General features: G+C 35.1%; 1 protein-coding gene across 2 annotated transcripts; it reads left to right on the top strand.

Moving 5' to 3' along the window:
* The first annotated feature begins 428 nt into the window (after positions 1-428).
* Rps7 (ribosomal protein S7) lies at positions 429-5,539 on the top strand. Of its 2 annotated transcripts, XM_076377101.1 has the most exons (6): positions 429-508; positions 867-1,037; positions 4,251-4,432; positions 5,042-5,192; positions 5,330-5,425; positions 5,521-5,539. In XM_076377101.1, the coding sequence occupies exons 2-5, from the start codon at positions 867-869 to the stop codon at positions 5,405-5,407; spliced, it is 582 nt and encodes a 193-aa protein (XP_076233216.1). In that variant the 5' UTR covers positions 429-508; the 3' UTR covers positions 5,408-5,425; positions 5,521-5,539. The 2 variants fall into 2 exon arrangements, with proteins under 2 accessions (XP_076233216.1, XP_076233208.1); XM_076377093.1 differs by lacking the exon at positions 5,521-5,539 and having other exon boundaries at positions 5,330-5,440.
* The last annotated feature ends 10,682 nt before the right edge of the window (positions 5,540-16,221 follow it).

Here is a 16,221-nt window from a genome sequence, read left to right as displayed (position 1 = left end):
CGTTTGCTGTTTTAGGAAATCACTTAATTGCTGACTTTGACTAAATTATTGTGAATTTCAAAAAAGTAAAGAGTGTGCAATTAAGGGCAATAAAGATGCAATTTTGCTATGCAATTAGATGTACGAAATGAGTAGTATTTTAAATGATATCGGTGGCTTATGTATGATATTTGGAATTTCGTTTTAAATTTTTTTGTGGAAAAACTGAGGGTGCAATTAAAAAAAAAGGAATTTTTGGGGAGTACTATTATAGAGAACTAGGCTAGTATTTTTTTCTTTTTTTGGAAGTTCGTACTTCAGCAGATTGCGGCGGGGGCGGTAGCAGAATGCACCGTCTTGCAAGTTCATGCATATGCTGACGAAACTGCCAAAGAATATTCTTCTATAGAGTGGAATCAAATAATCTGTGATTCCTCATTCTATTGCAGATAGCGCTACGGTAGGAAATCCTCCATCTTGTAACACTGACTTTACGAGTCCTTTTTAACGCGGTGCGGAAATCGTCAAGGTATGCGTGGTTAAAAGTTTATGTTTTAGTTGAAAAGAAGTTCTTAGTGAATTAAAAAACAGTAAACGTGAATTCTTATGTTATCCGTAATAATAGAATGCATTAATAGATACAAAACTTTGTTATGGATTGCATCCACAAAATTTGATGAAATTGGATTTTATTTAATATAACCTATAACCTATTATGTCTTGCTTACAATGTCAAATATATACAATATTTAAAAAATTTAATTTAAAGTTGTACTTATGCATATGTTTTAAATTATGGATACAATTTATACTATATGTTATTAAACTTTCAAATGAATTGCAATTTATAAACCGATATAAACATTTTTTTAACTTGTATTTTTCAGATGTTCACAGGGAATGCTAAAATAATAAAGAGCAATGGAGCTGAACCAGATGCGTTCGAAGCCAGCATTTCTCAAGCTCTTTTAGAACTTGAAATGAATAGTGATTTAAAGTCACAGTTAAGAGAACTTTATATTACAAAAGCACGTGAAATAGAAACTAATAACAAAAAGGTAAAGTAATATTCTTTTTCATTTCATATTCTCTTTAATTTCTTTTCTAAACCTGTATTTTCTATCCGAGTATATAATGCAACTATTATTTAACTGATAGTATGTGTTCATAATAATTAATATGACTAATTATATTATGTAGAATTGGTTTTTTATTAAAAGTTCCATTAAGTATACAATATTATTCATATCAGTAAGTACCGTAGGATGTTGATTATCCAAATGTTGGTTATTGGAATTTAGGTTCTTCAAATGACTGATTACTGAAACGCAGAATGTATGTATTTAAGCTATGTATTTTGCAACAGTATTTGAAAACAATTAGTTTATTTTTCTAATGCATTTTGCTTACTAAATACATATTCTGATTAAATATGTAGTTATATGATAAACATTCATGTTTAAGTTTAATTTATTGTCGTTCTATGATGTATTCAAAAATGGGTGTCTCTTTGTTTGATTATCTGAGAGATCGCTTATCCAAACAGGTTTGTCTCTCAATTACTTCAGATAATTGACGTTCTACTGTAATGCATATGCTTTATGTTATATTACTATTCTCTGTAGAACTTATACAATATCTTTTCATCTATGTTATTTAGAAAGAATTAGAATATGAAACTAATTACAGGAAAATTTTATAGAAACGTATTTTATGTGTTTTTCTTTACATTTAAAGAGAAGAGTAATAGACTTAGGTAAGCCACTAGTTAAGAATTTGAACACTGATAGATTGCCATTTTATTTATTACAATCCCATATTACGAAAACAGATAGTAACTTAAAGAAAAAAAATGCATTTAAAGAACATTCCCAAAAATGTTTATTATCATATAATTCAAAAAAAGTACTGAAATCAAAAGTAGTTGCCCTGTTTATACAGTGAACTCCACAGCACGATAATTAGAAAATCACGATAAAGCATTACTATTTTAAATGCATTCACAAATAACAGATACATGTAAAAACTAGAAAAATTAAATCTAAGGTATACTTGACGGGCCCTCTTTATCAAAATTGAACAACCAAGTTACAGTGTCATGTATAGTGTCCTTTGTAGTATACAAATAACAATATTATTTGAATATGCACTTTATGACCTCAAACCCTATTTGCAAAAGTTACATGTTTTTGGAGATTAATATCTTTTGAATAATTGTATGATGGGCTCTTGATATTGTTTAGAAGTTTAATGCTTGTTGTTCATTTTTGTGGGTTAGTATTTTTCAGTGGATTTCATATTTTTGGGGGTTTATATATTTTTTTCCGTTTTATTTGTTACACCAATTTCGCATGTATATGATTTTAATAAAAAAGGCTTGCCAAGTACATCTGAGGTTTAATTTTTTGTGGTTACGTACTGGTTACATAATTTTTATGGATTACATTTTGCAACATATGGCATTCATGAGTTAGTTTTACATTTCTCAAGAAACGAACATTTTGACACGATTTCTAATATTTTAATACACATAACTGTAGTGTAGAATCCGTAGAAACTATGGAAACACTGCTTTTTATTTTTTTACTGTGGTGTATCAAATTGAAAAGTGTGAAAAAAAGTGAAAACAATAGTATTAGAGATATTTATTTGTTGAATTAATATGATTATTATTCCGGTATTGCTATAATACAAAATCGGCATTTTTCAATTCTTTTTTATCGTTTTTTATTTTTTATAACTTGGATAATTAATTTAAAAATCTGACAAAATTCCAGAATTTGTGTCGCGATAGCTAACCTTTATTAAATTTTTGGTTTGGTGACCACAAAAACTTTATTGTAAAATACTTTCTTGATATCGATACAACTGGACATTGCAAGCATAAATTCATCTGCCTTTACTTAAATTATTTCTAAGGATATACAAATTAGAACAAAATTTCTCCCTTTTATATTTAAAAAAACATTATGAATTATTAATTTATTCAATTTCATAAAAGAAGGAATCAGTTAAAAACTCAATATCAATTTTAAGCAGATAAATTTAATGGCTCAAAATTTATTAATTAATTTTCTAATGAGCAACTGAGCTTCTTAATGGCACATTACTAAAGATCATTACCTTATTTATGAAATATTTTAATGAGCATAAGCTGTGTTTATATCTTGGGAAAAAAGAGTTCCCACAGAAAGAATAGAATGTGCTATCAAAATGTAACTCTCTATTTTGGTCTCACCCTGTTTAGTGGTTATATACATTATCTATAGTAAACAGGGTGTCTCAACTTCTTTTAAACATGTTATACATATAAATATAGTTAGTTTCATGTTTCATTGAAGACTTCTAATAAAAATCTATAGACACACATACACATAGAACAATTCTTAAAAGCTTATTTGAGGTATAATTGAATTATTGTAAAAATTAAACAGTCATCATCATTCATTCTTAAAATCTTAACGTCATTTTCAACAAGATTTTAAGATTATTATAATAATATACTATGCACATGCCGGAAAAGTATTAATATCGGTGCCGTAGATTGACGTTATGCAACATTATATATGATTGATAATATTGTTCTAAATGTAATTTTTACTTCTCTCTTTTACTGTACTCTTACAAAAAACAACCGCAATATCTTATAGTAATATAAAGCTCATATTATCGTGTCTGTTACAGAAAATAGAATCTGCTTCTGCCTTGCTTTATAATGTACTGTCATGTCATAATCATTACTATTCCCCCTTTGCCTTATAACGCTCGTCTTTTAATATGAGAATTGAAGTAGTAGTGATGTATATTATCATCGTTTGTTTATTTATAATTATGTTGGTAAAAGAACGGAAGACATTTTCAATAAGTTTTTATTTAATAAAAAAATTCTTGATCACGAAAGAATTTTATTTCAATGTTTATCCTGTATTATCGAAAGTAATAAATCGAAACAGCAATTGAGCAGCACAGTGATCTCTTACTTAAGTAGATATAAGTATGATCATGAGCAAGTATATAAATTTTGTACATTACAATATCATGTTTAATATCCCATGGATACTTTCTAATCTATTAATGTGTATGTATATATTTTCTCAATAAATAGTGTTGTGTAGTAAAATATAAAAGTAATTTAGTAATGTGGAAAATTTTGCATACTAATTTCTATTGTATGATGTATCCTATGTTGTTAGAAAAAGTTTTCAACTAAAATGTGCTAGTGGTTAAATATGTTGTTCATAATGTAATATAGAGCATTTGATCTTTTGCAGTGCATCATTATTTATGTACCCATGCCGAAATTGAAAGCTTTCCAAAAAATTCAAACAAGACTTGTACGTGAACTAGAAAAGAAATTCTCAGGAAAGCATGTCATGTTTGTTGGAGAACGTAAAATTTTACCTAAACCAACAAGAAAAACGCGTACTAAAAATAAACAGAAGAGGCCAAGAAGGTATAAGTATACAGAGGTTGTTTCAGTAAAAATTACCACTTTGGTTATCTTTTAAATTGTAGGAGTAATAGAAAAATTTTTGAATAAAAATTGTTTGGTATTAAAGGGGTCATTGTTTGGTCATGTCCACTTCTTTGTATGTGGAGTCGCTGAAGACATGTAATGTTCGAAATAACACATGGTATAATAAATTGTGGTTGTGCTTATACAATATGTCCATCAATGTTTTCCATAAGAAGGAAGTGTAAATGTGTCTTCAAACTTGTCATAGAGCAGTTCCATCACACTAACCAACATGTGTACAGTATTGTATTAATGCCAGTGGACCATATTTCGAACATTACATCTAAAGAAAGTGAGTTTATTATTTATAATTCCTCTTACATGACCTTGACTAAATTTGTCGTATAGGTATTTGTATTTGTCTCTTGAGAGCTATTATCAGATGCTAAACAGAAAAATGTAGGATGCCATGTACAAAAGCAGAAGTAACCTTCACATGTCTTTAGCGACTTCACCTACTAAAAAGTGGACATGGCTATAGAATGACCCCTTAAGTTTTTAAGTTGATAATAAATTATAAAATGAGAATGGTTAATGTTTTTTTAGCCGCACTTTGACAGCAGTATATGATGCATTACTAGAAGATTTGGTATATCCTGTAGAGATTGTTGGCAAACGCATCAGAATTAAACTTGATGGGACACAACTCATCAAAGTACATCTGGATAAAAATGAACAAACAAATATCGAGCATAAGGTAAATATATTGTTAGTAATAAATATTGATATGTGAGTTCTATACATTTCGTGTAAAAAACAGGATAATAAAATATTACACATATTATTCTTTTATAAATTTTTATAATGTATCTTATATATTGTTCTGTTTAACAGGTTGATACTTTTGCTGCTGTGTATAAAAAATTAACAGGACGGGATGTAACATTCGAATTCCCTGAAACTTATGTATAATTTGTTAAAAAAATAAAAGTAATTGACATATGCTTTCCTTCCCTTATTTTTTCTTTTCTTATTAACTAGTACAACTTGGAAGCAGTTAATTATTTCAATATTTGACTTTTTAGGCTTTCGCGACCAGTATTATTATTGACAGTCATGGTTTCCAGATAGATGCGGGGAGTAATTTTAGCGTATTAACCACGTGTTGCAAACGTTACAGTTCGCTTCTCCAGGTTTAGGGAGTTCTGATAATTTAATGGACCAGCTGATTTATTAAAAAGCCTCCGATTGGCGAATGCATTGTTCCGTACTATTGAGTACAACATATAAGGATCTCCTGACGAAAAGGAACTATATTTGAATATTTATTTAAATTATACAGTGTTTAGAGAAGAGGTGTTAGTAGGTGTAATTCTGTATGCTAAAATAAGATAAAAACACGATCAAGAATAATAAAAATGCGTTTGAGACCTTGTTTCAGTTATTGATTGTTAAGAAAACGCTAAAAATTCGCGTGAAGTATGTCTGACTTGAATCTTATTTTAACGATTTCATCATGTCTAATACGATTAGTGCACGTCAGCAGTAAAATAAGTCCCGTTAGACACATTTCACGTATTATTGTATACGTTTTCTCAGCAAATCAGTAACTTTGAAACGAAGCCTCAAACGCAATTTTGTCATTTTTCAGTTTTGTCTTATTTTAGTACGTAAACCACTCCATAAAATTTCTGATACCTATTATCGAAATCCCTGTATACATAAATTCCAGCAAAAACATTGTCCGTGTAAAAATGTAACACTCACAAGGAAAAGCCGCCAAAATGATGTCTCAGATTTTTATGAAAGTTTGCATGATAATAATGCACGTCATATACAAGAAAACTCTAACAGCTTTCTCTCCCATAGGCTTTCGTTAATGAAAAAAATAATAAAAAAGATTTGAAAGCTGCATATAAGAGGTAATGTTACGAGGGTACGGTAGTCACGTGACTTTTTGAGATTGCTTGGTCGGTATCTGTTATTACAGTTTTCGTTAGAGAAATAGTATTACCACAGACGAGTATACAGGATAGACTGAACATTCAATGGACTTCTGTGTCTCACGTTCTGAAATACCGACGGCTCGAGAATCCACTGGTTTTCGAGCGTCCTCTGCGATTTTTGAGCGGTGGATGTAGGAAACGTATTCTTTTTACGCTAATAGTGCAGGCAAACGAGAAAATATTCCTACCATACCATCCAATATATAAGGTTTCCCATTAAACTATGCTGCTTATTTATCCTTATAATTTCAATAATAAGCGAAAATGCTATTTACAAAAAATATGTTGTTGCAGAAAATATATACCAGAGTGATGATATTTATTCTAAATAAGATGCTTATTTTTTTATGACTAAATTTAGTGGAATAAGGAATTTTATTTAAAAGTACTAAGAAGCATTCACTGATTCCGAAATAGTTGTATCTATGTTATATTAATCAAGATATGCTTCGGATTACTTGGTACACCCAAGAAATACGAAATTCTAGCAAAGAATGCGAATGGCTTAGTAAAAGTGGTAAAGAAAAATGATTGAAAACTTTAAAGGTAGATAGTACACGAACCACGGAGGCTCGTGGGGAGATAGACGAAATTAAGAGCCCATTGATCTTCATTTGCAAAAATCTTAAAGTCTGAAATCTAAACTGGTAAGCCAAAGACATCTGATCAACGGTCAAGCTATTAGTGGACAGAATGGTTGAGAGTCACCCAAGGTAGTCCATGATAATCCAGGAAGTTCTTCCAGAGGATCACCAGGACGATTCACACCCGCTGAAAACTTCGAAGCGACTGACAAGAAGATTGTTATCCCTCGGACAGTAGATTGTTTTACATTCATATACAGAGCCAGCGGTCTCAGGGTCACTTTTGACCCAGTATTTGTCGTTCGAGGGTTAATAACAATCGCAAGCAGTGACTCATGTAAGTTATTAACATGTAGCGGCTAGCTGTATTCGAAGAAATGTTTTCTTGCCGTACAAAGGTTTAGAAAGTTTTATGACGCCCGCGCCAGAGAAGCTATTTTTGAGTAAACTGTCTGCATCGGTTTTAGCCGTTTGGGTCGAACAATTAAGTGTTCTTTAGGAATTTTCTACGACAGCCTCAATAGCGTTCGTAAGTGTCATAAATCTTGGGTCTCGGGAAAACCGAAGCCTGGATTGCCGAGGGCCTGCGAAGCATCACGTGGTGACACGTAACATCCAGGGCCTGACGGGTTGTTTAGGTTTGACCCTGATGAGACCCCGCTGCATCACCAATATTTACGTTAGGAAATTGGCCTTCGACGGTTCGCCCCACTCTGATGAAGCGCGCTAAGGGCGCAAAGAGTGGGCGGATTGTCAGAAGACATTTTCATTGGTCAAGAGATGATTTGTCTTGACCAATGAGAATTAGTTGAACAGCTCCTCCAAGGAACCGAGCCTAGGAGGACGAAGAATGGGGAGTTGAAAAAGAGTCTCGCACCACCGAGAGAAAAAGCAACTCGCGAATAAAAAAGCCTAGAACCGTCACGCATAGTGGAAATAGTATTATTTCACCTAACACCCATACCTTCAAACATTTATAATTGTTAGTTAAAGAAATATTAAGAAATTTTCAAGTATTTCGAGATTAATCGAACGAAGAATAATGTACGAAAAATTAATAATTTCAGTATTCGTTAACTAACAATTATAAGTATCAATTATTTACACAAGTGCACACTGTGTGTGATTGTTATTAACAATATGTGCACCTGAAATTGTTGTTAAGATGATTATTTTATGGAAAATATCAATTAGATCGGTCTCGAAATTCTAATCAACCGAAGAACTTCTCTGATTGGTTTCTCATCTCCCTCGAGACAGTATAAATACCGCTGCAGGAGCACGAGTGTCTCACTCGTCGCGGGTCCTCTGGCGGGTGCGGACCTCCTTGGGGATCCTGGAGGGACTCCTGGGCCTTGGACCTGCCTGGACCTCGGAGTACCCTGGACCCCTGGATACCCCTGACAAGTGGTCAGCTGACCGTTGACCAGTGGTCATCTTGGACAACCGGTGAGTTTTTGTACAAATTTTGAATTTATTTTTTTTGTTAGCCCTATTTTGTATATATGTGACCCCCTTTCTTCTGCTTCTCTTATTTTGCGTGTACTATGCCCTTCTATTTTACTTCCCCCTATTTTCATCAATATTAATCAAATATTTTCGTCAATATTTAACTATTATTTTAAAACCACACATGGTTTAAAAAACCATCGAATCAATATGTTAAAAAACGAATTCGATTAACATTTCGAATTCTTACACTTGTTTTCTATTCATGACTTTAGTTTACTAGTTTTAAGTTTAGACTTTAAGATTTTTGTAAAAGAAGATTGAAGAGACTCCTTCAATCATTTATATATTACATTTGATTTCTTGCTCTGGTTTTTGGGATCATTAATATACTTCTGCTATTCGTTCCTTCTTTCATTGCTGCAAGACTCTCTATTCTCTTCAGAATTTCATCGCTGGTTACAATTATCATTCCTGTTTCATTCACATGAAGAACATTCATCGAACGAAGACATCGTATCCCCCGAGGGATTTCAGACATCATATCCCCCGAGGGATTTCAGACATCGTATCCCCCCGAGGGATTTCAGATATCATATCCCCCGAGGGATTTCAATTGGATTTCTAATTTGTAATACTTCAAGATACAGATGAACATCGGATATAAGTACTAAAAGAAGAATTCAATCAAATGCCAACGTTGTTCAATTCTGTTTCGTGTTTAAATATGTTCTCTCTTAGTTCGGAGTACGGATTGTTCTGTCAATCCTTTCTCCTTTCTGTGATCTTCATTTGGGTCTCCTGCACAGCAACCTCCTCGTGGTGAGACCCGGGCCGGTTCTGTCCGGGCCAATGGCTGTGCCATCGTTGGGGTATTCTTGGGGAGGCTCCCCCAATTATTGACATAATCCTCTTCATGCTCTTCCTTCGCTGGTTTTCTCTTTACTCTTTGTACGAAGATCACTCATTTAACGAAGACGTCAATCCCTCGAGGGATCTTGAACTTTATTCTCTCGAACGTCTATGGTTTTCCTCTTACTATTCAGGAGGCTTCTCCATCTATTCATATATTTTTCCCTATCTCCCGTTTTGCTCCTGTTGTTGGGGCGGCTGCCCCAGTCTTTTATACATTTCACTTCATACTCTCTCCTTTCATCGCGGGTTCCCTTCTTACTTTTTACTTGAAGACTGAAAAACGAAGACGTCGCATCCGCCGAGGGATTCACCTCTTCTAGTACATAAGTCGCTTCGAATATTTTTAAGACCCCATTTCTAAGTTTCCATTGTAAAGTCACTGTAACATTGCCAAGTTGTCATTTCTTAGCTCTCTTTGCTTGGTTACTTCCTCCTCACCTTCTGTGAGGAGGTCATCTGCTTCTCTTAGTAGAAGCAACTCGCAGCCGTGGAATCGGCGGTCGATGGAGCTTGTTCTTCTTCCCTTGGGGGTTTGTGCTAGCGAGAGACGATGTGGACACTGAATGGTGTGTGGAAAGACACACTTGCAGGTGGAAACCCCACAGTTCAATCAGGCAACTGATTGGGCTGCGAGGTGCCAGTCGCCTTCTTCTAGTACCCGTCTTCAAGGTGGAAGGACTCGCACCACCAATTGTCTATTTCATGGTTGCCTTACGCGGTAGATTCTAAATATTCCCAATCTCCACTCTATGATTACTTGGCACTTCTCTACTTTAAGATCCAAGGCAAAGGCGTGAATGGAACTTGGCTTCCATCCATGTCTTTGCCTGTCTAGCTTAAAATCACTGTACAATTGTCGAGTTGTCATTTCCTAACTTCTTTTCTTGAAATTTGTTCCTCATCTTTGGTGAGGAAGTCACCTCTGCTTCTCTTGGTAGAAGCATGTGACCAACCGTGGAATCGTCGGTCGGTGGAGCGTGTTCTCCCCTTGGGGGTCTGTACTAGGAGCGACGCCACGGACACAGTAGGGTGTGTGGAAAGACACACTCGACTGTGGAAACTACACGTTTCCGCCTTTTGCACATTCTCTTTACCAGCCTGTCGGAATCAGGTCTACTTCGGTAGCTCCTGTGTGGCAGCAGGGAGCAATGGACAACTGTCTGAATCATGTAGTGCCGTGCGCCTCTCCGACCTACCGGCCTTCAAGGTGGTAGAGCTCGCACCATCGCTCGTCTATTTCACGGTTGCATTAGCGGTAGAGTCTAATTTAATCAAATCCTTCCTAATGATAACTCGACAATTCCTTACTTTAAGATCCAAGCTAAAGGCATGCATGGAACCTAGCTAACATTCATGTCTTTGGCTTGTTAGTTTAAGATTTTTGTAAAGGGAGATCGATGGAACTTTGATTCCATCTATCTCCCTGTGGGTCTCCAGCACAGCAACCTCCTCGTGGTGAGACCTGGGCGGCTTTGTCCGTGCTAATGGCTGTGCATCTTGTATTAGATATAAGGGTAGTTAGGTAGAGGTGGTTCCCTTTGTGTTTCTGCAATCATTGATATGCTTCTATTATTCGTCCCTTCTCTCTTTACTGCATGTCTTTCTGTTCTCTTGTAAGTTTCATCGCTGGTTATAATTATCATTCCTATTTCATTCATATGAAGATCACTCATCGAACGAAGACATCGTATCCCCCGAGAGACTTCATTGGCATTTCTAATTTTTAACATTTCAGGGTTTAGATGAACATCGAAGAAGTATTCAACTAAATGCCAACGTCGTTTCATTCTGTTTTCTGTCTAAATATGTTCTGGCTTAAATCTGAGTACGGATTTTTCTGTCAATTCTTTCTCATTTCTGTGATTACTATATGGGTCTCCAGCACAGCAACCTCCTCGTGGTGAGACCCGGGCCGGTTCTGTCCGGGCCAATGGCTGTGCCATCGTTGGGGTATTTTTGGGGAGGCTCCCCCAATCATTCATATTAACTTGAAGATTGAAGAACGAAGACGTCGCATCCGCCGAGGGATTCACCGCATCTAGTATATAAGTCGCAATCGCTTAGAATATTTTTAAGACCCTACTTCTAAGTTTCCATTGTAAAGTCACTGTAACACTGCCAAGTTGTCATTTCTTAGCTCTTTTTGCTCGGTTACTTCCCCCTCACCTTCTGTGAGGAGGTCATCTGCTTCTCTTAGTAGAAGCAAATGTCCAACTGTGGAATCGGCGGTCGATGGAGCTTGTTCTTCTTCCCTTGGGGGTTTGTACTAGCGAGAGACGATGTGGACACTGAATGGTGTGTGGTATGACACACTTGCAGGTGGAAACCCCACAGTTCAATCAGGCAACTGATTGGGCTATGAGGTGCCAGTCGCCTTCTCCTAGTACCCGTCTTCAAGGTGGAAGGACTCGCACCACCGATTGTCTATTTCATGGTTGCCTTACGCGGTAGATTCTAAATATTCCCAATCTCTACTCAATGATTACTTGGCACATCTCTATTATAAGAACCAAGCTGAAGGTGTGGATGGAACTTGGCTTCCATTCATGTCTTTGGCTTGTTAGTTTAAGATTTTTGTAAAGGGAGATCGATGGAAGTTTGATTCCATCTATCTCCCTGTGGGTCTCCAGCACAGCAACCTCCTCGTGGTGAGACCTGGGACGGCTTTGTCCGTGCTAATGGCTGTGTATTTTGTATTAGATTTAAAGATAGGCTTAGTGTTGTAACTTGTTTCTTTTGTTGATGGCCTATCATTTCTTGTTAGTTGTTGGGAAAGCTCCCTCAATTATTGGTGTATTTCTCTTGATAGTCTTGGATTTCTTCGCTGGTTTTCTCTTTACTCTTTATCTGAAGATCGCTGATCGCATCCGCATCTGAATTGCATCCGCCGAGGTATATCAGTGCTTCCTTGTTAGAAGATCTTTTTAATATGTTTTTAAAGGGAGATCTGTGGAATATTGATTTCATCTATGTCTCTGTGTACCTGCTCTCGTAGTAACTTCCTTGTGGTATGTAGGTGCTCTCATTTAGCTTGTTTATATACTATAATTATTATGTTTATTCATTATTACTATTTACATAAAATTATGTTTACAGAAAATAATTAAGGGGTTACATTACTTTGAAACTTTATAAAGATTGCAAGTTAAAGTAAGTTATTATATAACTATTACAGCATATAACTAATATTGTTTCTTAGTATCATGATATTTTTTAGTTATATACATTAATATATATACATTAAGAAGGTTTTTATAGTGTAATAGTTCAAATGGTTAGAAAATTGTATTGTTTAATAGCTTAATACATTAAAAAATTTCAAAATTTAATATCTCAATAGCTGATACGTCGAGTATAGTTATTATTTATGTAAGTAGTATATTTAATTATACTCATATATAAAATTCAAAATTTTATAATCTCAACAAAGTCTTTACTGCCCTAGCTGTATGTACTTTGCATTTTGCATTGTTTTATTGTATTCCTTTCTTCTGTGTTATTGTGTCAAATATATTTATAATACAATTTTAAAGTTAATATCAGACTGTGAATTTTCATTTGAATTAAAGTTTTCAAGAAACTTAATAAAGGAATGAAACTTAAATAACCGTATGTCTTATTTTCTAAATATTGCAACTTGATTTATATTCTTCATATTTTCTATATTTTGGCATGAATGAATGAAATTCGCAATGTAGTTATTAATTATTACTCTTACATAAACATTCAAAAATTGCGGGCTTAAGGGGGTACGGTAGTCACGTGACATTTCGAAATTGCCAGGTCGGTATCTGCTATTACAGTTTCCGTTACAGAAATAGTATTATCCACAGACACGTGGCTGCTTGATGAACGCAAGATGGAGCCTTTCTATGATTTCGAATTCGGGAGGTAGCTTAGAATATTTCCCCCTCTACTGCACACACTACTATACGAGCTATGTGTACGTGAACTCGACGCTTCGCGACCGACTTCGGACATTTGCGGAAAGTAGAGAAAGTGCGAATATGAGTCTTACTCTCTCACTCTTGAAACGCCACATTCAACTGTTCAAATCCCTGCAAGCGGCACGAGCCACGCGCGATGTTTCCGATTGCTAAGATATTTTCTGTGATTCAATATAGCACTGAATCGTGTGAATGTAGTGGTATTTATCAAACGACACATGTTATTTGTATGTGTATAACTTTTACAAGTGTCACATTCTAAATACCACTACATTCATATTATTCATTGTTTGCCCACGTCGATGCCTTTCTCGAGATAGACACTTTTTCCAAATATCGTTTTTATATTAATATGAAGATCACGCATATGTGTGCGTGTACATAAGTATACGTATACATATACAGTAATGTTACGGACGAGAACCGCGCTTGGGTCTGGTCGCGGCCCTCGTCCGTCACTGGTAGTCGATTTGGCTTCCTTTACTCTCGGTCGCCAAGATAATTGATGCACGACCGAAGAAGCAAAAAAAAAGGGTTTCGCTCGACCGTCTATGCTCAAGCTCGATGCCCGAAATCAATGACGTTACAAAAGACAAGTATAGCATTAGGGATTAAGAATAGGAAAAATTGAAGTTTCTTATTTGCAAACAAATTTTCACGTAAGCAACACCAATCGATTCCTTGTGCTCTTCCGAAGAAAATGATATTACATACGACATGATTCCGATTATTTATAATAAAGATACTTAATAACTTAATTTGTAGAAAGAGCTTACTTGTCCGTTTTCCGATTTATTATTTCGCTAGATATTATTCATCCTTTTTATATATACATAGAATATAGAATATAGAAGTATATATTATTTTACATATATAAGTAGATACTAATGAAACTCAAACCAATTTTAAATAGAAATATTAATATATATATGTATGTGTGTATGTATATTTTGAGTTAGGTTTGGATTAGGATCGTTGGATTCTAAATACAGTAATAATACGATCGAGGGCCGTTTCGTTCACACGACAAGAGCCGTTACGAGACCCGAGCACGGCTCTCGTCTGTAACATTACTGTATACGTAAATGAACGTGACCTTTCTTTCTATAAATCAAGTTTTATGTATGTTATAAATAATCGGAATCCTGTCGTGTTTAATATCATTTTCATCGGGAGAGCACAAGGAATTTACTGGTGTTACGTGCGTGAAAATCTGTTTGCGAATAAGAAACTTCAATTTTTCCTATTTAAATCCTTAATGCTATCTTTGTTTTTTATGGCCGCCTTGTTCTGGGGTATCGAGCTTGTACGCGATGGTTCCAAGAATTGGTTACACGGAGGCACACATCATACGAGGTAGTGGGGATAGACCGCGGCTCTCGTCCGTGTAGACGAAACAGCTCTCGTCGGCAACATTACTGTATCTACACATATACAGGAAAAAATCTATTGGCTAGATGAAATTATCTTTCAAATTATTATTTTCAAAGATATGATAGTCAGGTTCACAGGAAAACCATTTCCAGAATTTGGGCCTACTGTTCCTGCAGCAGACCCTCCCGTATTGGTTTGAAGGAACAATGTATGGCATGTGGCACTTGACGCGTAGGCGAGATTTCCTGCGATGCTCTCTACTCGAGCAGATTTTCCTGTACTGAAAAACACTAAACTTTCGTATCCAATATCTCGAAAACCATTTGAAAACAGATACATAATTTCTATGTCGTTAAATTTATCTTGAAACGCACTACAAAATGATTTGAAAAAAAGTATATAGTTCTATTTAAAAAACTAAACTTGATTATCGTATCTTTGAAAATAATAATCTAAAAGATAATTTGTTATAGCCAATAAATTTTCCCCCTTACACCATGCAAATGACATGTAAACACTTTTTTAATTTTGTGTGTTTTTTTTTTGTGTGTTACGCGGGACACCCTGTATGTATACATAAGTGGTAACGCGCTAGGTTAGGAGCGAGCGATGCGATATACGACACGAGCCGAACATGACCGAGTGTTACTCGAAATCGCAACAGCTAATCGACGGTATTGAGATATTTCAATTCCCTATGCATGTCTAGTGGTGTATCCAAACGCACACGACTGTTTTGAATATACATACATGTGATCTACTGCATTTATTTCTTCATTATACACAATGTAACTGTGACATCAGACGTGTATAGGATCTCACAATCTCACCTCGTAACCGTAATGAAATGATGAACGTCAAGATGCACGGATCCTATACCTGTCATCTATGTCTTTACCATTGATCGAGTTCGGATCCCGTTCAAACCTGCAACTTTTTTTTTATTCTACAAGTACTTTTAATATACAATTACAATCTTTATATAAATTTGATTTTATATTATTATGACTCAAATTATTATTTCATTCCATAAAAGACTGGTTGTAAAAAAATGAGAACGATGCAACTGTGTTTTATGGCTATCTGTGTGGCTAAAATATGAATTATATTTTCTACAGTATTTTATAAATGAAGTAATATATGAAGCGAGGAATTCTAAAGTTAAAAAGCTACTAAAAATTATGTATGAAATAAAAAAGTCACAGATTTGAACCTGCATGATAGCAAAAGACGGGCTCTGTATTCTTGTCTTCTCGGGCTTTCGTAAATATGTCTGGACAAATGAAAATATCGCGCGCGGTTTGTGTCGTTTGTCGGCAACTTGGACAGTATTTAAAGAGCGAGAGAGTAAGGTTCACTTTACACTTGCGTTCTCTTTTGACTTTTCGAATATGACCGGAGTGGCCCGAAGCGCCGAGCTCACGTACACGCGACTCCTAAGGTGGTGTGTGTAGTGGAGGGGGAAATTTTCAGTAACTCGCATCGTTAATTTGGGTATCACAGATTCCGAT

This window comes from Calliopsis andreniformis, chromosome 1, assembly GCF_051401765.1.
Source record: "Calliopsis andreniformis isolate RMS-2024a chromosome 1, iyCalAndr_principal, whole genome shotgun sequence".
NCBI lineage: Eukaryota > Metazoa > Arthropoda > Insecta > Hymenoptera > Andrenidae > Calliopsis > Calliopsis andreniformis.
Note: the sequence above shows the minus strand (reverse complement) of the source record. Positions and strands in the feature narration are given on the sequence as shown.